General features: G+C 37.4%; 3 protein-coding genes across 5 annotated transcripts in view; 1 reads left to right on the top strand and 2 right to left on the bottom strand.

Moving 5' to 3' along the window:
* LOC117983871 (calponin homology domain-containing protein DDB_G0272472-like) overlaps positions 1–12,790 on the top strand; it is a 30,915-nt gene extending 18,125 nt beyond the window's left edge. Inside the window, exons 3-10 of one of the 2 annotated variants that reach the window (XM_034970501.2) lie at positions 1,584–1,757; positions 2,247–2,434; positions 3,474–3,558; positions 4,598–4,766; positions 6,086–6,204; positions 7,411–7,505; positions 7,607–7,709; positions 8,844–12,790. In XM_034970501.2, coding sequence (XP_034826392.1) covers positions 1,584–1,757; positions 2,247–2,434; positions 3,474–3,558; positions 4,598–4,766; positions 6,086–6,204; positions 7,411–7,505; positions 7,607–7,709; positions 8,844–9,764 — 1,854 coding nt within the window. In that variant the 3' untranslated portion in view covers positions 9,765–12,790. Of the gene's footprint in view, positions 1–1,583; positions 1,758–2,246; positions 2,435–3,473; positions 3,576–4,597; positions 4,767–6,085; positions 6,205–7,410; positions 7,506–7,606; positions 7,710–8,843 lie in introns of both variants that reach the window. The other variant, XM_069499969.1, reaches the window with a different exon arrangement.
* A 421-nt stretch (positions 12,791–13,211) lies between these two features.
* LOC117983875 (endoribonuclease rege-1-like) lies at positions 13,212–21,501 on the bottom strand. The gene is made up of 6 exons (XM_069499987.1): positions 21,353–21,501; positions 19,405–20,118; positions 17,736–17,911; positions 17,047–17,148; positions 16,178–16,297; positions 13,212–15,304 (listed from the first exon to the last, which is right to left on the bottom strand). The coding sequence occupies exons 1-6, from the start codon at positions 21,383–21,385 to the stop codon at positions 15,088–15,090; spliced, it is 1,362 nt and encodes a 453-aa protein (XP_069356088.1). The 5' UTR covers positions 21,386–21,501; the 3' UTR covers positions 13,212–15,087.
* Positions 21,502–24,135: 2,634 nt separating this feature from the next.
* The window catches only part of LOC117983874 (protein Wnt-5b-like), a 48,357-nt gene continuing 46,721 nt past the window's right edge, over positions 24,136–25,771 (bottom strand). For both annotated transcript variants that reach the window (XM_069500002.1, XM_034970504.2), the window contains 2 exons: positions 25,195–25,352; positions 24,136–24,402 (listed from right to left, as the gene is read on the bottom strand). In XM_069500002.1, the coding sequence (XP_069356103.1) occupies positions 24,205–24,402; positions 25,195–25,352 (356 nt within the window). In that variant the 3' untranslated portion in view covers positions 24,136–24,204. The remainder of the gene's footprint in view (positions 24,403–25,194; positions 25,353–25,771) is intronic.

Genomic DNA, 25,771 nt, shown 5'->3' with positions numbered 1-25,771 from the left:
CACAGCTTACACTGCGCCAGGGAGGCGTCAAAATTGTGTATTTACCTTTATATTAGGTATTTAAATAACGTGTCGCCTCTATGATAAATCGCATAATGTGGTATTTGACTCCAATTTTTTTAATACTTTATTATAAACTAGGATAAAAATAATGACGTAAACTGAAAAAAAACTAATTAAATCGATCAAATAACAAAAAAGTTATAAGCATTTAAATATTGCTGATTAGACAGAGATAGCGATACAGCATTTTGACGTCACACCTTACTAATGCCATAGTAGCTGCGTGCGGTTCCATACAAATTTTCGTTTTGCGATGCGAGAAAGGGATAGAAGACCCACTCTAAAATTAAAATGCCTGTAACTTTGTAAATCTTTGTTGGATTTCAATATTTTTTTCAGCGTCCGTCATTATTTTTATCCTATAGTTTATAATAAAGTAATAAAAAAATTGGAGTCAAATACCCAGTTGTACATTTACCTTTATATTAGGTATTTAAATAACGTGTCGCTTCTATGATAAATCGCATAATTGCGCTCCCGCCTTAATTACACGGCCGGCGGATTTGTTATATGTGGAAAGAGTATTTTGCATGTTGCAACGGACGATGAGGTGGATGGCCGCTTAATTACTACATACCTACTACATACATTATTGTGGACACTGCATGTATAATCATAGGTTACCACCAATCTTTATGTTACGTTGTTAGCCATTTGTTTTCTTTTACAATCGAATTAAAACCCGCGTGTCAAGTTTTTATCCTTAAATGGCGTGGTAAGCGAAATTAATTAAGTCAAAATACATTTTTTTTTAAATTAGAATAAGCGTTTTTTGCGAGGCTAGCAGGAAAATTGTGCTTTTCACTTTGTGACAGCCGTAATCTAAATATATATAAAAGGAAAAGGTGACTGACTGACTGATCTATCAACGCACAGCTCAAACTACTGGACGGATCGGGCTGAAATTTGGCATGCAGATAGCTATTATTATGTAGGCATCCGCTAAGAAAGGATTTTTGAAAATTCAACTCCTAAGGGGGTGAAAATTTGTGGTCCACGCGGACGAAGTCGCGAGCGTAAGCTAGTTTTAATATAATTAAGAAAATCTTTCTTAAAAGTTGAAGTATGGTGGTCTTATTTTCCCCCTTTATGCGATAGACGTTAGTTTAACTCTTTTAAATTGCCTTCAAGTGTTTCTGCAGATGTTGCATTTCATTTTCATCATAAAACTACTTTCAGTCACACCAAGGCGTAGTCTTTCCAAGATCCGAGTCAAAAATTTGACTAAAACTTGATTATCATGATTATCAAGAAAAGAGCAACCGCCGAGTTTCTTGCTGGTTCTTCTCGGTAGGGACGGCATTCCGAACCAGTGGTAAATTAAACTAGTTGACGATTCAAAAGCACTTGTAAAAATTTACTTGAAAAAAATATATTTTATTCTATTCTATTCTATATTGAAGACCATACAATTGTTGACTAATAATAACGATGCAAGTAACTTATCGACAGTTTACGGATAGATTAAATATAGAAACCGGACGTAAGTGTTACTTACAGACGTATCTTTGATTCCACAGCGCTGCGTAGGGTTGCCAGCAATGCTGAAAGCCGGCGAGTATTCTCCCAACAACCCGCTGATCCGGGGCGAGAGGACCTCCGGCGATGTACTCCTCGGGCTTGGAGAGTACGAGCGACGCCGCAACACGCTGCGCAAGATACGACAGCGCCAGTACAAGGAGTACCTCGACCAGGTAACTCGCTCGCTGTACAGGCTGTAACCAGTAGGGCGATTGTCTAAAACCTGCATCAATCATTATTACAATCTCAATTGTTCTGATTGACTGAATTTGTGCGATTCTTGTTGCAACAATGCATTGTGGCCAATAGTGAGCGAGCATTAACCAATCAGAGATGATTGCGATCGTGACATTGTAGCTGTCAAACAACCGCGGTAGGGCCACAGAACGAAAACAGCTGATAACACTGATGATTACTAATATGAATACCACAAAAAAAAACGCGAAAAAAAATTACCTATATGATGTCAAAGTTCACGATATATTCACGATTCACGACAAATAAAACATCTGACTGACGCTAGAGGTCAACGAACATTGCATAAGTAGGCCATTCGGAGTCACGGAATTTCTCCAGCCCAAATAACACAATTCACATCTAAAGTTGCCGATTTTTTTTTAAAGAATGGTATATTAAAATGTAATAATTCCTATACATTTAAGCAAGCAAAAAAGAAACAAGAAGCCAAAGAACAAGCGGAGCGTGAGCGAAAGGAGAGAGAAGAGAAAGAGATACTTCGGGAGGAGAGAGAACGAGAGAGATTAGAACAGGAGAGGATAGATAGTCCGGTGGGACGGCGAGGCAGCGTCAGTCACACCTATGTATCGGGAGCTAATAATACGTACATCATGTAAGTGAACCTTTTTTCTTGCTTAAGAAGAAAAGAAAGAAAGAGATTGGGATAAAAGGAGAGATTAGAGTTGAAGAGGATAGAGAATCCAATGGGACGGGTGGCGAGCCAGTGTCATACTTACTGTGGGGTGCTTATGTACTTATGATCAACCCATCGCCAGCGCACTACACAGGACGGGTCTCCCCTCAGAGTGAGAAGGGTTTTGGCCATAGTCTACCACGCTGGCCAAGTGCGGATTGGCAGACTTCACACACCTTTGAGAACATTACGGAGAACTCTCAGGCATGCAGGTTTCCTCACGATGTTTTCCTTCACCGTTAAAGCAAGTGATATTTTAATTACTTAAAAACGCACATAACTCCGAAAAGTTAGAGGTGCGTGCCCGGGATCGAACCCCCGACCTCCGATTGGAAGGCGGACGTCCTAACCACTGGGCTACCACAGCTTCTTCTTCAGCTGTGGGGTGCAAATAATACTTATATCACGAACAGTACGCGGCAGAAAGTAATGTACATCGGCCTTTAGAATGACATTTCAACCTTGTAGAGCGTTGTCTCTGTTACTCATACCTATATCACGTTTTGTCGGTCTCAATAACAGTAATAACCGGAATCGGTGCCAGTGGCGCTGATTCTGTTGTTTTTCTCTAAACTAAATTTAGAGTATTGCATCATTTTCTTCATAATATTGCTATAAAAGGACGAAACATGAATTTTACATTTAAAGACTAAATTTTAGTGCACGCTACAATTTTAAACAATACGCTCGCGACTGGCAGCTAAAGCCACGAGGTTCGACGGCTCTAAATTAAATATAAAACTGTCAAACTGTGTCTGTCCTTTTCATATTATATTAGTAAGAAGATACGAATGCTCTAAACCTTAGTTGTGCTCAGAATCAGCACCAATGTACCACGATTAATTTGATGAAATATCGACAAATAAAAACATCAAATTAATCGTGATATGTACTCGTTATCTACTTACATTAAAATAAGCTTTTTGTGAGTTTATAAAGTTCCATGAATGTATTCCAGCAAGGTGGACACGGGCGTGCAAGTGGACCGCCGCAGCACGCCGCTGTCGGTGGCCGTGCAGACGGACGACGACACGCTGTACAGAGTGAGTTCACTAGCTAGGTCCATACTAGACTACTAAAGCCTCGATAGCTCAACGGTTAAAGGTGCGGACTGAAATTCGAAAGGTTGCTGGTTCAAACCCCACCCGTTGCACTATTGTAGCACCTACTCTTAGCACAAGCTTCATTGGAGAGGAAAGGGGCATGTTAGTCAAGGGCCCATGGCCAATATTCTTTAATAAAAATACTGTCTGTGGTCCCAAGGAATCGTTCTGTCACAGAACAGCGAGATACCGCGTCGACATCCAATCTACTCGTGAGAAACGTTTTTGCTTGCGGTTGCCACGGTTGAAACTAGATGGCGCAATACAATCGAAATCGTTTCATGACGTAGTCCCGAACAAATGTACCGCCGACAGTACTCGCACTAACGGAGTTTTCTGCAATCATCATACTACATCAAGAAGTTTCAAGACACAACCGTCACAGCTTTCCAAAAACTATTTTGAGCAAGCCATTAGACACCCCAACTCCCTAATATTTATGGCGCAACATACAGCCCTGACCGAAACGACCCCCCCGATAAAAGACGCCCTAAGCACGTCCTTAACAAACCCGACGATCATATCATGACCGACAATGCTCCCTATCTCGTAGGGCTACACAATTCAACCATATTACAGCGTCTTATGTGCTGTGATAGCCTAGTGGTTAGGACGTCCGCCTTCTAATCGGAGGTCGGGGGTTCGATCCCTGGCATGCACCTCTAACTTTTCGGAGTTATGTGCGTTTTTAAGTAATTAAAATATCACTTGCTTAGCGGTGAAGGAAAACATCGTGAGGAAACCTGCATGCCTGAGAGTTCTCCATAATGTTCTCAAAGGTGTGTGAAGTCTACCAATCCGAACATGGCCAGCGTGGTAGACTATGGCCAAAACCCTTCTCACTCTGAGAGGAGACCCGTGCTCTGTAGAGAGCCGGTGATGGGTTGATCATGATGATGATGATGACAGCGTCTTCGCTGGCGAAGACACATATAATACACACATGAACCCTGAAAGCAATTCACTCCGTGTTTTACAGACTTCTTCCCCGAGCCACAATCTTTTGACACAAGCGGAAAGGGAGCTGTCTCCACGCACTGTGGGGGACTTGGGCGACGGCAAGCAGCTGCCGTGCGAGTCCCACCAGTGGGAGTGGAGAACTCTGGACAGGAACCACGAGCGACGACGTAGCTATGGAGATTTTGACGGTCAGTAGTCAGTATGTTACTTATTTACTTTTTTACAAGAAGTTTACAATTTGGGGGAATTTTTGTCATTTATGCGATTTATCGGTGTCAACTGGTAGTGGTCCACTGCTGGACAGGTATAGTACGCGACAGGTAGAGATGGCAATCGGGGTGGGGACACCCTGCAAACCCGCACAGCCCGCGCGCTAACCTGGTGCCGGAAAGCGTCCCCCCGCCTCATACCCTGATTGCCATCTTGACCTGTCGCGTGCTATAGGCTTCCTATCGCCAGCTGAGCAGCAAAATGCTCGAGTAAGTTTCATTAATAATGAACTAAATGACACACAAATAGAGTTCAAAATAATGTGCAAGAGAAAATGCCTCGTGTATTATTTCTTGCTATTTTGAATTCTATTTTAGTTGCGCTTTAGAGGTTTTTATTTAATTTAATAGCAAGCCAACAATATACAAAAAACCGGCCAAGTGCGAGTCAGGCTCGCGCAACGAGGGTTCCGTACTACAGTCATATTTTTTCGACATTTTGCACGATAATTCAGAAACTATGATGCATAATAAAAATAAATAAAAATCTGTTTTAGAATGCACAGGTGAAGACCTTTCATATGATAGCCCACTTTATGTAGTTATCTTACTTCGAAAATTGAAAATACTAATTATTAGTTCATGACCACAATTTAATTGTGTGATGTAACCACAAATTCACGGTTTTCAGATTTTCCCCGAATATCTGCTATAAGATCTATCTACATGCCAAATTTCATGATTCTAGGTCAACGGGAAGTACCCTGTAGGTTTCTTGACAGACCGACAGACAGATTTTTTTTTATTTTTTTTTATTCAGATACAAGTTAGCCCTTGACTGCAATCTCACCTGTTGGTAAGTGATGATGCAGTCTAAGATGATGGACAATACCTGCATAACCTGGAAGGGGTATGGCAGTTTGTATTAAACCCATACCCCTTTGGTTTCTACACGGCATCGTACCGGAACGCTAAATCGCTTGGCCGTGCCGCTTTGCCGGTAGGGTGGTAACTAGCCACGGCCGAAGCCTCCCACCAGACCAGACCAGAAATTTTAGAAATTATAAAATTCCAAACCCCTGCCAGGAATCGAACCCGGGACCTCCCACTAATAAGACCACAACGCTCACCACTGCGCCAGGGAGGTCGTCAACAAGATATAAAGACAACAAAGGGATCCTATAAGGATTCCGTTTTTCCTTTTGAGGTTCGGAACCCTAAAAACTAATTAACAGATCGTGTAACAGATAGATAGACAGACACACTTTCGCATTTATAATATTAGTATGTATTTCCAGATCGCATGTCAGTGACGCGCAAGCCGCGCGAGCGCCTGTACTCAGAGCTGCGTCACAGCTACATGCCGTCCATCTTTGATGCGGAAGCCATTCGCTTGAGGAACGAACAAGCAGAAAAGGTGTATCAATTATACAGTCCGTACAAAATGATTTCTCACGCGCCATTTTAATTCTATGTGTCAACTGTCATGTCAAAAGTACGGTTCACCTTTAAAATAAGGACTAAAATTGTACTTTTGACATGAAATTTGACTTAAATCTAAAATTGCGAGTGCGAAGTAATTTTTGACGCATTAGGGATGATTTATACCAACACGTAGCGGGCTCGGGCGGTGCCCGCTATCAATCAGCCTATTTGCGTCCACTGCTGGACATAGGCCTTCCTAAGAGCACGCCACCACACACGATCCTCCGCCTTGCACATCCACCCACTTCCCGCTATGTTCTTAAGGACGTCAGTCCAGCGGGTTGAAGGTCGTCCCACACTGCGCTTGCTGATACGCGGTCTCCACTCCAGAACACGTCTGCCCCATTGGCCATCGGTTCTGCGGCAGACGTGGCCTGCCCACTGCCACTTCAGTGACAGTGACGACCTCCCTAGCGCAGTGGTGAGCGCTGTGGTCTAAATAGTGGGAGGTCCCGGGTTCGATTCCTGGCAGGGGTTTGGAATTTTATAATTTCTAAATTTCTGGTCTGGTCTGGTGCGAGGCTTCGACCGTGGCTAGTTACCACCCTACCGGCAAAGCCGTGCCGCCAAGCGATTTAGCGTTCCGGTACGATGCCGTGTAGAAACTAAAGGGGTATGGGTTTAATAAAAACTGCCATACCCCTTCCAGGTTAGCCCGCTATCATCTTAGACTGCATCATCACTTACCACCAGGTGAGATTGTAGTCAAGGGCTAACTTGTATCTAAATAAAAAAAAAAAAAAAACTTATTATTATAGTTACCGGCCAATAACTTGAGCAAATCAATCAATCATCATATATTACTCCACGATGACGTAAAAGGGATTATCCCTTTTACGTCACTTTAGATTCGCCAAAGAGACCTAAAAAGCAGTGCTGCACAAAGCTGCTGTAACTGAAACAGCTTAACGGATTTGAACAAAATTTGGTACAGCAAAAGCTTGCATTCCGGAGACAGAGAAAGGCTACTCTTATCCTAGGAAATTCCCACGGAATTTTTAAAAACTTCAATCAATACAGAGAGTGAGAGTCGAGGCGGTCTAGTTATATTATAAAACCTCGCTTTCGGCTTTGGTTTATTTCCACCTCAAGTGTAATCAACAACTTAGCTAACTTGTATGATAAATTTATATTTAAGGAAGCCGCTGAAAGACGCCACTCGTACCAGCAAGAGTTAAAGAATCAAATACTCGAGCAACAGAAGATCAAAGAAGAGAGGAAGAATAGAGAAAAGTAAGTTTTGTGTTCAGTTATTTTATTGAAACCGTTTAAAAAGTTAAGGTTTATTATAAGTTCAAATAGTCTCTTTTTGCTTAGTATTTTTATTTATTCAGAATGCTGGAAGCGGCTGAAATGCGTCGCTTGGAGGAACAGTTGCGTTCTCTGAAAATGGCGCAGGAGAGGGAGACGCACCGACAACACGACATCGGCACGGCGGTAACTAAGCAATATTAGTGTTTTTTGTATTAACATTAACTAATTCTTCATTAGAATTGAGAAGGATGATATATATATATAGTAGGTATTATTTTTCATCTTTAGTGGTGGAAATTTTCAGCGCCATCTATGAAAATTTTCTCGAACGTTGTCTGGAAACCTCCTCAATATATGTAATAGCGAACGATGGAGCGGATTTTTTTTAAAAATATTACTACTCATTTTACTATTCCGAGACGCCCCAGAACTCAATGAGACATTACAAACAAATGGTACAAGCCAGTCTGTGTGTCGCCTGTATTGTAACAAGATCGCCTCGAATGGTACATTACAAACAACGGTACAAGGAAAAACGGTTAAAATTATTTAGAAATTTCCTTCAAGTGTAGGTAAAAACACTATAAAAAATTATAAAAAAAACGGTACAAGTCAATCTCCAACTTACAGTACGCGATAGAAAATAATGTACATCGGCCTTTAGAATGACATTTTGGCTTTGTAGAGCGTTGTCTCTGTCACTACCTACCTACCTGTACCTATATGACGTTTTGTCGGTCTCAACGACTGGCACAATACACTACGAATCCGCTATCTAAAGCCTACATTAATTTCTGCCGCGTATTGTACAAACATTTGTTACTTTTGTGGTTGTTATCGCTATTTATTTAAACTTTTTTGAGGAGTGTTCCGTCGGTATGTGAAAGGTACTATTAAATATTGAGTGGCTATTATTTAATTGTTTCTACAGTGTAGCTGAATACCTAAATAAATAAAAAAATTAAAAGTATAATTCTGACATAATATGTATATGCTTGACAATATAATTAATTATTTGGTAGCTAGCCCATATTGACATTGTTCTGAGGAGGTTTTAAGTGTTCTGATTGATTTATGTATTATTTAATTTATTATTGTGACAAGGTTTTATATATATATTTTTTTGTAAAATAAGCAAATTTAAAATAATAATTAAAAATTACATAAAATAATTCCAATATAATATTGCATGCCTTAGTATATAAGGCATTTGGCTGTACCACAATATATGACTAAGAACCATTGTAAACCCAAATAAGCAATAAATAATTTGATTTGATTTATTTTGTGCTAAGTTAGTATCATTTAATATTACAGATGAACGACAACGCAACCGAGTACGAGAGAAAAAGAACAACTCTTCAAAAAGAGATCGACTTAGAGCATCAGGCGCTGTTGAAAGCGGCCATACATCCCAAGAGACACGCAAACACGTCCAAAAGCGACTCTCCCGTGCACACAAAACATTCTAAACTACCATTTTTCTACAAATACGACAGCAAACCAACATTCTCTACCAACATTCCAGATAATTCCATTTTCTCGCAAAACTACGACGTCGAAAGCTATTTAAGAAGAAACCTTAATCCATCCAAAGAAAGTCTTTATTCGAATAAAATTGATAACAAAAATGTCGTCATAGAAAAAGCCCTTGTTCACGAAATGCCAAAAGAATTAAGAAATTTAAACGAAAATAAAGAAAGTTTTCACGAAAAAGAGACGAGAAATTTTTCTGGAAATACGGAGAAAGATACTAGAGATTTTCCCGAAAATATGGAAAAAGGTCCTAAAGGAAATATTCGTGGAAAACTGGATAACTTATACGGGCAGTCCAGGAATGGAAGAAAGTTTTCAGAAAATAAGTCAATAGATACCAGAAAATATTCGGAAAACGTCGAAAAGTTGCACGAAAATTTCATAGATTCGAACAAATTGTTCGAAAAAATGGAAAGAAATAGAAGGGAAGAGAAAGTTTTCGATACATTGCCTATACCGGTTTTGAGGCATTCTCCGAAACAGAAAGTCAATTATGGGGAGAAATCGTCTGAGTTGAGTGAGAAAATGCAGATAGTTGAAGACAAATGGAAGGTGCCAGTTGTTCAGAAGAACATTTTGAAGTCTCTGCCCAACGAGAAGGGTAAAAATGTGAGTATTCTAACACAGTTGGGGTCCATCCGACGGCAGTTGCAGTTGGAACAGTTAAAATTGGACAAAATGTTGGATAAAAACCATAATTAAAAATGTTAAGTTTAATTTGTACCTACTCAGACTAAAGTGAAGAAATTTGATTATAGACGAAAGACCTAGTTCTATTCATATTCGAAACATTATTATCATATAGATTGTCTTTAATTTCCATTATAAATTAAAAAAACATTAATGCAAGTAAATTTCACTCGCGGTTGAAATAACTTTGACGTCGTGGTATAATGTATCACGATTAAATAATAATAAATAAATAGATAATTATTTACCTCGTAGTCTCAAAACAGCTGTTCTCTTTGGCGGCCATTTTAAAATCGGTAATAAGGTCTGCGCTAACTAAATTACCTCGATATATTAATATGGTGATTTTAAACACGAAAAAAAAATCTTGAGCTATTTTCAAATCGCGCCTGAAGAAGTTTTATTGGAAAAATAGCTATGTAGAAAAATAAGTATGGTGCCGTAATTTTTTGTTTTTTACTGCATGTAGGTATGTTATTATATAAAAATGTATAGTAATTATTGTTGCCTTATTTTATATATATATAAGTGTAAAATCTCGTCAAATTAATAAATATGATGATAGTAACAATATTAGTGCTTTACTATTATATAAGTAATTTTTTTGTCAATTTCAATAAAAAGCCTAACTGTCCAAAAGTTGCAATATTGTAAATTGTAATATTCGGGCATGTATAAAATAATTATTGTAAATTATGTAATATAATTTTAATTTCTTAGTAATTTGAATGTATGTGAATTTTTCAATAATTTTAAACCTGTGCCGTTAAGGTTTTTAATTTCATCTAATAAAATATTTCCGTTTTTTTTACATTTTATAATATTTTTGTCTTACAAGGTAGGTGATACAAACCATTTTTGTAAAAGAAAAAGGTATTTTGATCATCCCTTTCTTGTCTTTACATAATATAAATAATGTTTTATAATTCAAATTATTATTTTGTAATGAATATTGTGATTTCTAATGTTATTTTTTAAAGTAATAGTTAAGTACATATTTATCTATTGAGGAAGTTTAAAATTTTACGGTGTACAAAATTTGAAATGAAAATATTGATTCCCGTCAGAAAATAGGACCTTAAAAGGAAAAGCCAAATAAAATTCTTTCATAATAGTGTAGTGCCAAAACTACTATTTCTTCCTTAAACTTTTTTAAGCATATTCATTTCACTAAACTTTATTTCGGTTTTTCTATCAATTTCTCAATCTACTAGAAATTTTATTCTAAATAACTATATTTCTCTTCTTTTTCTAGATTTCTTTTTTTTAAATTGTAGTTGTTTTGTAACACTATTTGTCATATTAATGTACTATTTATAATTTTTTTGCTGAGCTAAATAGTCGTAATGTACAGCGACATTTAGATAGGAGCTATAGCAGAGTTGTGTTGTCCCTGTCGTTGAGACCGACAAAAAGTCATATAGGTGTGAGTGACAGAGACAACGCTCTAAAAAGCCGAAATGAAATTCTAAAGACCGATGTACATTACTTTCTGCCGCTTACTGTAAACGTTTCTGTGCATCTACGGTTTGGTCTCAAATTAATCATTTATTTTCTCATATCTATACTCTTTCAGTCTGATAATAACTTAAGTGTCTTGTTCATTGTATTCAGTATGCAAACTGTATTTTATCGTAAAATAATAATTTTAGTGATGTAAGAATACATGCGCCAGGATTATATTTTATAAGTTGCATTTTTGTTACAAAATACCAATTGTATACAAACCTAAAAAATTAGGTACCTACTATGAAACAACTGTGGTTTTTTTTTCTTCAAATTAATTGTAGTAAGCACCTACTTATCAAGTTTAAAAAAAATTAATTTTTGAATTAAAACCAGTAAGTAACATTAATTTAATTTAATTTTCAGCACTCCGAGCATTAATAACATTAGCATGTCGGTGACGCGACCTTGAAGTTATTACTCATCCCAAAATTACCCAACGCGCCTAAAGTAGTGAACTTGAAAACTCTTAGGCTGAGATTTATAGAGCGCACTTTGACTTAAGATTAAAACGAGACAGATTTATGTGAGAGATATACATCTGTCTCGTTTTAACTCTGTCTTAAGTCTAAGCAAAGTCAGAACGCGCTTACCTTAATCCTTAATCAGTATTTTCGTCCCTTTTAAGTTAAATTTTAGTTTTGTATACAAATTGGTATTATATTTTGTAAGTATTCGAAAGACTGTCGAGTAGGCTAAGTCCAAAAGAGCTTGTAATATGTAAAATGGAAAGTGATATTAAAGATAGGTGTTATAATTATTGCAACTCGTACATATTATTATATGTGTTAATGTAGCCAATTATATTTTTACACGCTTTTTATTATATTTGTTACGGGAAAATTTCGTAAGGTGGACAAAATAGACGGCACTAATTCTGAGCACAACCTAATTTTAGAGTATTCGCATGCTCTTCTTACTAATGTAATATGAAAAGGACAGACACAGTTTGACAGTTCTAAATTAAATTTTTAGATGGTAAAACCCGTTGTTATAGCGCGCAGTCGCGAACCTACTGTTTAAATTTCAATTGTGGACTAAAATTTAGAGTCTTTAAATGTGAAAGTCATGTTCCGTTCCTTTTTTAGCATTCGTAAAAAGAAAAGGATGCAGATACTCTAAATTTAGTTTAGAGAGAGACTAGAGAATCGGGGCCAATTGCCTGGATAATGTCGATTATGCACAGAGCTGCCCTCCGATTGTGTAAGAAAAACCTATTCATCGTAATCGGTAGCAAATTCCGCCCCTTGCTCTCATGTACAAAACATGGCCATTTGTACACATACACCCGCCATGCTGATGATGCACACAATCGATCGCAAAGTCATCAATTTTGCCCTCCTTGCGAACTTCGCCAGGCTACATAATATAACGCCAAATTTGTCCATTTCGCACATAAGCTTTGTAAAAAATGATGAATAAATAATAATTGTATCTAAGTAGTCCATTACAGTTGTAAGAATTTAAGCATGATACTGTTATAAAGACATTGTTTTTTTTTCCTATTTCAATTAAATATTGTTATTGAGCTATTTATTGTTTCATTTAATCTCAAAAATACTTTTTAAGAGTTCGCATGAAAAAAAAGAAACTAAGGTTCAACTCTGATGAAAGATGCGGAAACGCCAACGAATGACTATTCGTTGTGTTTATGGCCCAACAATACGAACATGTAGGTACAGTACGCGGCAGAAAAAAAATTACATCGACCTTTAGGAGATAGTAGATTTGTAGAGCATTGTCTCTATTGTTGAGACCGACAAAACGTCATAGGTATGAGTGACGGCGACAACGCTCTACAAAGCTGAAATGTCATTCATTCTAAAGGCCGATGTACATTACTTTCTGGCGCGTACTGTACACTGTTCGCTAAACTAGCAAAACTAGATGCTGAACGTAGGTAGAATAAGTATTTTGATTTACTATTGTGGGGTAAAAAATTAAACAAGCATAATATAAAATCATCTTTTATTCAGTAATCTTGGTAATTTTTTGGTAATATTATGACAAATAAAGATAAAAAATCTGGCAATTTTACAATAATATCTAAAACGAATTAGAAGTCGGTGCAGCTAAAATATTTTCCGTAGGATCAAATAGTTCACAGTTAAAAATATAAAAGCTTGGACCTTTGATTTTCCGGGATAAAAAGTAGCCTATGTGTTAATCCAGGGTATAATCTATCTTCATTCCAAATTTCAGCCAAATCCGTCCAGTAGTTTTTGCGTGAAGAAGTAACAAACACACACACACATACAAACTATCGCCTTCATAATATTAGTCGGGATATAAAAATTAATCACTAAATGTGTTGCTCATCGCAAATCTCGAGAACAGCTGAACCGATTTCGCTAATTCTTTTTTTATAATATTCCTTGAAGTACGAAGATGGTTCTTACGGAGAAAAATTTAAAAAATTTTAATCGACTGTTAGGCGGCACGAAGTTCGCCAGGGCAGCTAGTATTATATATAATATAAATGCTCATGCTATAGAGCGAACTTTAACTTTGCTCAGACTTAAGACACTATTAAAAGGAGTGTCATTTTAATTAAATCTGAGCAAAGTCAAGGTACGCTCTATAGCTCCTAGCGCTCGTGTTTTCAGGCTTCCGTACCCGAAAGGTGCCAATCCAGGGGAATCCTATTACTAAACCCTCGCTGTCTGTCTGTCTGTCAGAGGGCTGTATTTCGTGAACCGTAATAGGAAGAGTTGAGATCTACACAGAATCTGTATTTCTATTGCCGCTATAACATGCTATGAAAAAAAAATGTGTTGATTATTGGTATAGTCCGTACAAAATGAGTTCTTACGCGCCATTTTAACTTTATCAGTCAACTGTCATGTCAAAAGTACGGTTCACCTTTAAAATAAGGATACAAATTGACCAGACAGTTGACACAAAGTTAAAATCCGCACCAGTGGACAGGCAGCCTTAGTGTTTTTGAAGGTACCCATTTGTTGGGTTTCGATGAAGCCAATATTGTAATCCAAAAATGTAACCAGTAAAATGCATTTCATAAAATTTGATTGAAGTCAAAATAATTTTAATAGATTATGCTTCAAAACTATGCCAATTTTTTTGTTTTTTGAGATTCCTTTTACTATTAACTAATGACTATGATGTAGGAATGTATTTCTGTGTATTTTTCAGTTGTCAATTTAGTACCAAAAATATCTTCTTAACCAAAAGTTCTTGTTATATGTCTAAAATATCTGTTTCCATTTTTTTTATTTTTTTTAAATTTATATATTTTATATTGCAATTTTAAAAATAACATTAAGTACAGTTTTATAGAAAAAAGGTAGTTATGTTGAAAGATCTTAAAATTAAAAAAAAAACAATCTCTAGTAAATGTAAAACTGCTCCAGTACTTATATTCTCAGTTAAAAGAGGTTTTTTTAATCAAAATATCGAGCAAAATGTTATATTTTTCTTAATATTTTTCTAACCTCTTTTAATTAATACAATCTAGTAGAACAGTTTAAACTTTAAAAAAAAATTGCAGAAAAGTAACTAAAAATTTCAATGTAAAAAAAATTAAACTTTTCTATTACGCTCACATATGTATAGTCCGTACAAAATGACTTCTCACGCGCTATTTTGACTATATGGGTCAACTGTCATGTCAATAGTACGATTCACCTTTAAAATAAGGACTAAAATCGTACTTTTGACATGACAATTGACACATAAAGTTAAAATGGCGCGTGAGAAGTCATTTTGTACGCATAATACCAAGATTTCTACACAAACAATGATATCACATTTAGAAAAATAGAATATATTGTCTCTGATATAGTCTTTTTAAATTTTCTATGCCACTACACTACACAGTTGGGGGGTGTCTTAGAAATTGTTCCAGTGTAGGTCCACTTCGCCCCAGAGGGTCCCGGGGGAACATGATCATATCCCCAACCCACGTGAACTGCAGAAGTCTATTCTCTATGACATGCCGCCATCTTGGATTTTCGAGCAGCAGGTCTCTATAATTGTCTCCGGACACTATGACTGAGTCGAACTCCGCTGCACATTGCACTATGTATCTGGAGAAATTAAAATAGAACTGAGTGTTACCCTATTCCATCGATGAATAGTACTAATAATAAAGAAATAGAGATCGATAAGAGATAGTGGACATACACATGTCCGTATCATAGTTCCACTTTTTAGGGTTCCATACCTTTGTACGTACGTTGTAAATGACCTGTTGTCATATCAATTGATCAACCTGCCCTGTATCTCGCGTAAGGGCGTGAACACACGAGGCATTTTCTTAACACATTGTATATTATGAATGTTGTAACTGACCTGTTGTCATAGGAATTGATCATCTTGCGCTGTATGTCGCGCGAGGGCATGAACACACGAGTCCTGTCTCTTAACACTGTGTAGTATAAACGTTGTAAATGACCTGTCGTCCTAGGAAGTGATCAACCTGCCCTGTATCTCGCGTAAGGGCGTGAACACACGAGTCCTTTTATTAGCACACCTTATAAACGTTGTAACTGACCTGTCGTCGTAGGAAGTGATCAACTTCCCCTGTGTCTCACGAGAGGGTGTGAACACACGATTCCTGTCTCTTATCATACTGTATAGTATAAACGTTGTAACTGACCTGTCGTCATAGGAAGTGATCAACCTGCCCTGTATCTCGCGTAAGGGCGTGAACACACGCGTCCTTTTATTAGCACACTTTACAAACGTTGTAACTGACCTGTCGTCGTAGGAAGTGATCAACCTCCCGTGTCTCACGAGAGGGTGTGAACACACGAGTCCTGTCTCTTAACACACTGTATAGTATAAACGTTGTAACTGACCTGTCGTCATAGGAATTGATCAACCTGCCCTGTATCTCGCGTGAGGGCATGAACACACGAGTCCTTTTATTAGCACACTTTACAAACGTTGTAACTGACCTGTCGTCATAGGAATTGATCAACCTGCCCTGTATCTCCCGTGAAGGCGTAAACACGACGAGCCCTTGTCTCTCCAATTGGCTGAGCAGTTTGCCGTCTGTGCTCTTGCCTGCTTTACACCTGCAAACATACACATTAAACGTAAAGCTCGCGACTTAATCCCCGTTTATTCTAAAATCCTTCGAACTCATTGAATTTCCGGGATAAATAGCCTATATTACTCTCCAGGTCTTTAACTATATAATAAGTAATATTATATTAACCTAAATTTATAATCGTACTTATACCTAAGAATCGTGGATTAAGTGAACAAGTGGAGAAATTAAACTCAATGCAAACTTACATATATACCGAGTGTAACCAAAACGCTAGCAAACACTTAGCGTTTTTTTTTTTATTAATTTATTCTTATTAATTGTACAGGTTTCTTACATTTCTATCTCGCCAAACTGGTGGGTCAGTTTGTTGGCGAGTCGGCGCTCTTAATAATAATAATTATTAATACTTAATTAAAATTGTTATACTACCTAAACACAATCCAATACCAATTACCCTTTACGTTTTAGCCATTTTGTAGTTTTAGTGATTTAGTATTCTTCTAACCCGCAGTATAGCGTGCAAAATTCGGGTCAATGCCCCACCTACGACGCGGCATTGACTTCGAGTGACCTACTTACGTAACGTGCGTTGACCGCAAGCGTCAATCAGATGTTTTATAATTTGCAATATCTATATCGTAAACTTTTACAAAATATAGGTTTTTTTCACGTTTTTTTTTTGTAGTATCATACCAGTAATCATCAGTACTATCACCTGTTTTCGTTTTTGCTAGCGTTCTGGTTACACCCTGTATAATTACTATAATTCACCTGAATTGAGGCACAAAGGCCCTGACGACGTGTCCGCGCTGCACAAAATAGTCAATGCAAATTTTTAACCCCTTTACTGAAAACACTCTGCCCCTGCTGTGCCTAGAAAGTTAAAAAATTCTCTTAAATAATTTGGGTGGTTAGTACAAAATATTTGTATTGTATTATTGACTGTTTTTGCAGTTATAAGTAACTAGATGACGCCCGCGGCTTCGTCCGCGTGGATTTAGGTATTTTGAAATCCCGTGGGAACTCTTCAACTTTCCTATGTCCTTACCCGGGATATAAGCTGACTCTGTACCAAATTTCATCAAAATCGATTGAACGGTTGGGCGGTGAAAAGCTAGCAGACAGACAGACACACTTTCGCATTTATAATATTAACTAGCTTATGCTCGCGACTTCGTCCGCGTGGACTACAAAATTTCAAACCCCTATTTCACCCCCTTAGGAGTTGAATTTTCAAAAATCCTTTCTTAGCGGATGCCTACGTCATAATAGCTATCTGCATGCCAAATTTCAGCCCGATCCGTCCAGTAGTTTGAGCTGTGCGTTGATAGATCAGTCAGTCAGTCAGTCAGTCAGTCAGTCAGTCAGTCAGTCACCTTTTCCTTTTATATATATATAGAGATATTAGTATGGATTTTGGCCAGATAAGACAGATGACTTTAGCATAATACAATACGTACTGCATAGCAACATTGCTGCCGTCTATGACGACCATCCTCAGGCCGGTCTTGTTGCGGATGTCCCGCTCGGGGTTGTAGATGTTGCTGCCGATGCTGTTGCGGGAGGCCTGCCTGCCCAGGATCACCTGCTTTATGTAAGTGTCCTCCACTGACTCGGGGGCGCGGGTGGCGCCAATCTATAATAATAATACACAACTAATATAACTAATAATATAATCCATAATGTTCTCAAAGGTGTGTGAAGTCTACCAATCCGCACATGGCCAGCGTGGTAGACTATGGCCAAACCCTTCTCACTCTGAGAGGAGACCCGTGCTCTGCAGTGAGCCGGCGATGGGTTGATCATGATGATGATGAATATAACTAACCAACTGCTCGTGAATGCGTCCACGTGGACTACACTACACATAAATTTCAAACTCCCATTTAACCCACTTAGACCGGCCATACACGGACAGCTTGAAGCAGTCAGGATGGACTGCACATTGAACTACAGATTTCTACGTACGTACATACACGAACCGCTCAAGCAGTTGCAACTGCTTCGGGCGGTTGCTCGATGGCAGCTACAAGCTGTTGACTCTGACTGCAAGAGTGGTCCGTGTATGTTGATCACTGGCTAACCGCTCGAGCAGTCCGTGTATGGCCGGTCTTAGGGGTGGAATTTCGAAAAATTATTTCTTAGTCCTACCTACCTATAGGGAACACCCCTCACATCCGTACAGCCCCCAAGCTAACTTGGATGACGTGTGGGTGTGCGGGCGTCCCCCGCCTCAATCTATCGCGGAATATACCTACCTACCTAGAGTTAATTAAACCTACTCTTTAAAAAAAACACACCCTCCAAATATCATGGCTCTAGTCATGTCATGACTTTGAATTTTATAATATACCCGCGATAATACCCGCAACTTCGTCTGCGTGGATTTAGGTTTTTAAAAATCGTGTTGGAACTCTTTTATTTTCCGGGTTAAAAAGTATATAGTCCATGCCCATCTCTGAGATGCAAGTATCTCAGTACAAAAATCGGTTAAGAGCACTCGGAGATAAAGTGAATACACATACTGATGCGTCAGAGGCAGGCAAAGAGTACATAACACTTTCGTATTCATTGGGCTTCTACCTGCAATGAGCAGATGCTACTTGCTAGCCAGCCCTACTTCGACATGTGGTCAACACTCGTAGTCGTTAAACAATGAAGAATTGTTTACAATTACAATAAAAACGAATGGGGGTTCTATTATCTTAAGATAGATGAAGTTTAGAGCAAAAACTTTCTTTTTTTTTAAATTTGCTTTATGATTTTAGTCATAGATTTTAGTGTGGAAGAAATCTTTTTATTTAAATTTTTGTTTCTATGGCAACACCAAGCTAAGCCATCTTTCATACTAATATTATAAGTGTGAAAGTGTGTCTGTCTGTCTGTCTGCAATATCACCTGGTGGTAAGTGATGATGCTGTCTAAGATGGAAGCGAGCTAACCTGGAAGGGGTATATGGTAGTTTGTTGATTGAACCCATACCCCTTTGGTTTCTACACAGCATCATACCGGAACGCTAAGTCACTTGGCGGCACAGCTTTACCGGTAGGGTGGTAACTAGCCATGGCCAAAGCCTCCCACCAGACAAATATTCAGAGAAGTAAAACATAATAAAACCTTGTGACTCACCTTAAGGCTATGCAAACTATTTTTAGTGCTAGGTCCATTGCACCCATTAAAAATCCTTTGTGCCATAAGATCTAACAAAGTTCCTTTTTGTGAGGAATCCATCTTTGTTATCGCATTCAAAAAATTTTTCATTTGTGTACTATTCACTCTGTCTTTACGTCTCCCAATATTAACTACAGTAACATCAGAATCTCCGCTCATAGACAAATTCGCACTCGACAATGTGTGATTGTCTGCGGTAGTAACTAAATCAATGACTGTAGTTTGCTGATTAGTAGTATTAAGAGTAGTATCATTCGTTAAATCTATTGTTAAATAAGAATCTTTATTAATTTCTTTAGTTAAATCTTCGACTTCTTGTTCGAAATTCTGTATGGAGTTTGAATTATTGTTTGTCGGGAGAGGTGATTTTGTTTTTAATCTATGTTTGCTAGATAAAGGTGTTGAGCATTGCACAGGGCATGGAGCATTATTAATGGTTTGATCAGCATATTCACCATCCCCAATGAAAAAACTACTGGTTACATTCTGTTTGTCGTGCTTGATCTCTGAACAGTCAAGTTCTATGACAGTATTGTTGGAGCAGCTTGAAGAAGAAGATTCACTCCCATTGCGAAGGCGATCAAACAATACTTTTATATTCTTGTTGGTTTTACTGTTATTTTTCTTTAGAATCTTACTATTCTTCTGTATCTTCGTAGAGTGTGCATTTTTCTGGAAAGTTAGTCAAATAGCATTAATAAAGTCACACTCTCTAAAGACTTCCATCATAATAGGTCATGTTAGAATTTTTTTTAAAGAATATTAGCCATGTTAAATGACTAATATTCCCCTTTCCTCTCCAACTAAGCGTCAGGCTTGTGCTAGGCGTAGGTACGACAATAGTGCAACGGGCGGGGTTTGAACCGTCGACCTCTCGTTTCAGTCCACCCCTTTACCGGTTGAGCTATTGAGGCTGAGCCTTATTATTACATCTTTACATAGTATAAAATAAAGTCGCTTCCCGCTGTCTGTATAAGTATGTATGAACGCGTAGATCTTTTAAACTACGCAACGGATTTTAATGGGGTTTTCACCAATAGATAGTGATTCAAGAGGAAGGTTTATAGGTATAGTTTAAGTCTCAAAAAATTAGAAATCCCTAGGAAAATTGAAATCTCACTGACACCACATAAGTATCTACACTGCACCCATGCGAAGCCGGGGTGGGTCGCTAGTGGTATATAACATTCATGCTCCATGATGAGTGAGATAGAAGTTACAAAACGCACGAGAGTAGAAGATATGCTCTACAAATGTAACCAAAGTGTCAATAGTTTTAAGTCTTCACTTTAGATACATATATGTAACTTATCTACCTTTTTTTACAAATATAATATCATAGCCACTAGCCAGCATTAGACTTTGATGCAGTTATTAAAGACAAGTTAGGTACTTACAGAGAAAATCTAGCTTTTTACTTTTGAAAAAAGGAAAATAACTTTTAAGCCCTTAAGTCCTAATTTTATAAAAATTAGAAAAGGCTGCTCTACAAATTTTTCATAAAATCTTCTTGTTCCCATTTTTGTTTTTTCAAGACATTGCTTTTTATGGCTGTTTTTTATACACGGAATTTATGCAAGTGGCGTCTTTAAAGAATACAAGTGTACAGTATTTGCAGTACAAGATAAAGTAAAACATAAGAAAAACTTTTAGGTTACAGGAGGGTAACTGGGAAATTACGATGATGCAAGCACTATTGCTTAGGTTAGTCTTAAGACTTTTTTTATATTAAACAATTTATAACTAAGCAATAGTCCATCTTTCCTGTTGGCTGTTACGTACCGACAAAAAATTTACGAAATTACATAATTAAAATTCAATCGTCGCGGAACTAGCGCGAAATTACTATAAATAAACAAAATAATCAAAACATTCCTTTGGAACAGTAGGCTGTTATAAAACTTACAGATCGATTTCTATTTTTTGATTTTTTCCCCATTTTTTTACCATCAAGTTATGAAAATATTATAAATTCTGTAAAACACTTTATTAGGAATTTTTCGTACAATTTTGATCAATAAACAATATTATTTCACTCACAAAACGACATAAAAAAGAAAAGATGGCGTCCAGCGTCTTACTATATTTCTCAGCTACCTATATTTTGATTTTTGCATTTTTGTTTTTTGTGACAGACACATGACAACTTGACAAGTGACAACATTGACAGCAAACAAAAATTCCATAGACAAGACAATTTATCTACAGATTATAAACAGCCGCCAAATGGTTTATAAAGCTAAGAACACATTATAATATTTAGCGAAAAAAAGTTTGGAAACGAATAATTAAACGCACAGGCTTCAAGCTGCAACGCGCACGGCGTGGTGTGTATTTTTCGGTTTTTTTAAGAAATAGGTACCTAGGTAAGTAACTGTCTAACTACATAGTCGTAATAATAATAAGTAGGTACCTACTAAGGTACTTATTAGAAAGATAAAGCGTTGATAGTTTAGCGCTTAAGAAGATTTCGTCCGGCGTTCAATCCCAGGCACGCTTTTCTAAACTTTTAAGCAGAGAAGGGAAAACATCGCGATTAAATCTGCATTAATTCAATTATTTTTTCACCAGATAGTTAATTCGATAGGTAGTTAATTCTAATCTAGACTGCGTCCGCGTGGATATAGGTTTTTAAAAATCCCGTGAAAACTCTTTGAATATCCGGGATAAAAAGTAAGCTATGTCCTTCCGGTTTCCATGCAAGCTATCTCTGTACCAAATTTCGTCAAAATCAGTTGAACGGATGGGCTGTGAAAGACTAGCAGACAGACAGACACACTTTTGAATTTGTAATATTAGTATGGATATGAATTTCCATTCATGATGCGTGCGTGCCAACTCTGCCAATCCACACTTGACCAGCGTGGTGAACCCTTCTCATTTTGAAAGGAGAGTTTAGAACCATGTTCAGTACCTAGTGGACCGGTGATGTCTTGAATCTTGATGATGATAATGATGATTAGGGAGATAAGTAGACAAGATGGTCATAATTTTGAATTATTTATTCTACACAAATGTTATACTAGATACATTGCACTTATCTAGTAGTAGTGTAAAGTATCTATTGCTAGTAATAAATCACTTTCATCTTATCTTATCATTAAGCAATCCTGAAGAAAATATATTGTCAAGATGAGGAATCTAATGGAAATCTTAAAATTCTACGAAACTACATAGATCTTGTACTTATGTAATTCATCTGCTAATATTGGTATGTAAATTATCTTACTAGGAGCAATTAAGTATTTAAAATAGTCAGATTGCAGTTTTAAATATAGTTTACTTAAAATATTTTGTGTTATAATGGGCATTCCAAAATATTTTGAACCGAAAACGTTAATAAAACCATAAAATATACAATAATAGTCATATTTATATTTTTTTTTATGATAGTGTTAACTGTTATCACGTACCTACACTTCAAGGAAATTTCTAAATACGAGTTATTTTAAATACATATCAAAAATGCGAAACTGGTAGGATTCGAACCTGCGTCTCCTGGGATCGCGCCCGATACTCTGACCACTAAGCCACGGTGCTGCTAGTGACGAAATTTGTGATAATATGTATGTTCACTCAGTACTGAAGAATGCCATCTAGCTGCTAGCAGCGACACTTTGCATTTATCGAAACTAGGTACTTTTAAAGCCCATAATATTAAAATGCAGCTCTTTTGACGGTCAAAACCACAGGCGCGATCCCAGGAGACGTAGGTTCGAATCCTGCCGGTCGGTTCCGCAATATTTGGTATGTATTTAATAATAATCATAATCACATAAATACTATTAGAAAAGTTCGTCAACGGTGCTCGTATGACTGATTTAGGGATGATTTATGCCAACACGTGGCGTACCTAATCGAATAGGGTATCCTTAGTTACGGATCTCTTTTCAACAGACTTTGTTGGTCTACCCTCTATTTGTAGAAGTTTTAAATAAGTTTTATTTTTTTACAAGAGTCATATTAAATCTATCTTAAAAATATGCAAAACTCATCAACATTCATTAAGTACGAGGATTTTAAAAAGTTGCCTATTAGATACAAAGCTTTCCTACGAATAAAGTTTAATAAATACTTAGTTCCTAAACTATAAAGGCTGTTTTACGCAAAAGCAATGACATGCTACAATATGGCATGCTACAAATGGAAACATAAATTTAACAGCATGTGGCAGTCTATTTTATACTGCGAAAACCTAACTATTATAATGGTACAAGAGTATGCCAACGACTCTTGCTACGTTTTTAGGGTTCCGTACCTCAAAAGGAAAAACGGAACCCTTATAGCATCACTTTGTTGTCTGTCTGTCTGTCTGTCAAGAAACCTATAGGGTACTTCGCGTTGACCTAGAATCATGAAATTTGACAGGAAGGTAGGTCTTATAGCAGACATAAGGGGTAAAATCTAAAAACCGTGAATTTGTGGTTATATCACAAGAAAAAAATTAAAATGTGTTCACGAACAAATATTGCTATTTTCAACTTTCAAAGTAGGATTAGGTATGAGTACTATACCAAGTGGGGTATCATTCTTGTAAAAACAGATTTTTATTTATTTTTAGACATAATAGTTTTTGATTTATCGTGCAAAATTATGACAAAATACGATTGTAGTACGGAACCCTCAGTGCGCGAGTCTGATTCGCACTTGGCCGGTTTTTTAAATATATAATTCAAGTAAGTATACCATGCGATCCTGTGGCCTGCCGCAATGTCGCACTATTTTGCTCTTGCGTAAATTAAGCTTTATATTAAGTCACTATTTACAAGTATACACTTCCATAGTCTTAACACAAGTGTTGCAGTCCACACGACAGCACCAGTGGAACTTGCACTCGCATCTTTCCTTCACAACAATCTTCTTGGTGTTGTATCCACGTCCGCAACACATGAGCGCACACCCGTCTATGCCGGCTGCAGTTTTGTTGCATTCTCTGCCCGTTGTTCCTGGTGAACCCTGCAATGTAATAAAACATGGTTTAAGTAACTTTTTCTACTAAAAACCGGCCAAGTGCGTGGCGGGCCACGCGCATGGTAGGGTTCCGTAGTCACGACTTAGCCATGATAGTTTTCCTTTAAAATTGATTATAAGTAATACTACTGCTGTGAATTTTTTCACGTTCCTATATTTGGTTGATAAAGGGGGGGGGGGGGGGACACACGACAACGACGCTTGACAAAAATTCATCCCTACTTTACATGTAGGGGAGCTACTCTAAAAAAAATATTTATCACAATTTTATTTCACAACTATGTCGGCGTGATTAATATTTATACCCATGCCAAATTACAGATTTCTAGCACTAATAGTCTCTGAGAAGACTGAGTCCGAGGACGGATGGACAGATGGACGGACATGGCGAAACTATAGGGGTTCCTTGTTTAATACGGAACCCTAAAAAGGAAGGCGGAGGACCGTGTGTGCATTCATTCTAAAGTAAATCGGATCAAACCAACATGTAAAATATGACATCTGGATCAATTTAGACTGAAAATGAAAATGAAAATGAAAATGAAAATCTTTTTTATTCGTATAAACTTTTACAAGTGCTTACGAATAGTCGGATGCATCTACCACTGGTTCGGAATGCCTTTCCTGCCGAGAAGAACCAGCAAGAAACTCGGCGGTTGCTCTTTTCAAATATTTGATATAGGTACAAAATTATGCCATGTATAAAATAGTATTTGCAGTCTTGTGCGATGCTGGAACGAGCTGCAGGTCAAATCCACTACCTACTTTTCAACATACCAAAGAGACATTCCGAATACAGTAATTGGGCGACTCTTCCAAATAGACGAGATCCTGCGCAGTCGGCAGACTGTAGTTCGGATTACTAAGCCTCAGTTTCCCTCGGCGGGACACCTTGACTTCCGTAGCGCCTTCATATTTGTCACGCAGATAATCTCCTGATAAAATAAAATGAAAAGTGACTAAGCAACGATAGTACTAATATTAGTACACATTGAACTACCTAACTATACCCTATACGAATACAGTGAACCCCCGGTAATCCGACAACCATTTTTCAGGGCAGTGTCGGACTATCGAATTTGTCGGATTATAGAGTACTGCCTAAGACCTCCTATAGTCCGGATTTTTTTCAAAAAGAGTACCTTGTAATCCGACAAATTATAGATCCAATAAGATTTTATATGTTAAGTATATATATGTACTCTGAAGTACAAAAATCATACATCATTATGTATTCAAACTTCAAATTCAAACTAAACAATCAGAATCAAAGCAATACCCTACGCGTCGAGCACAATAGTGGTAGTGCGTACTACTTATTCAATCATGCATATTAGCGAAAATTGTAAAAAAA

The sequence above is a fragment of the Maniola hyperantus genome, chromosome 7 (assembly GCF_902806685.2).
Source record: "Maniola hyperantus chromosome 7, iAphHyp1.2, whole genome shotgun sequence".
Lineage (NCBI taxonomy): Eukaryota > Metazoa > Arthropoda > Insecta > Lepidoptera > Nymphalidae > Maniola > Maniola hyperantus.
This window is presented reverse-complemented; position numbering and strand designations above follow the sequence as displayed.

Bases quoted from the DNA above. Each gene is read 5' to 3' on its own strand.
- LOC117983875 (XM_069499987.1), bottom strand. From the start codon at position 21,385: ATGGGGAAAAAATCAAAAAATAGAAATCGATCT. The intron at 20,119-21,352 runs GTAAGTTTTATA...CTAACTTTCCAG, and splicing joins CAAAAAATAGAAATCGATCT to AAAAATGCACACTCTACGAA. The intron at 17,149-17,735 runs GTACGTATTGTA...TTAACTTTCTAG, and splicing joins GGCAGCAATGTTGCTATGCA to GCACAGCAGGGGCAGAGTGT.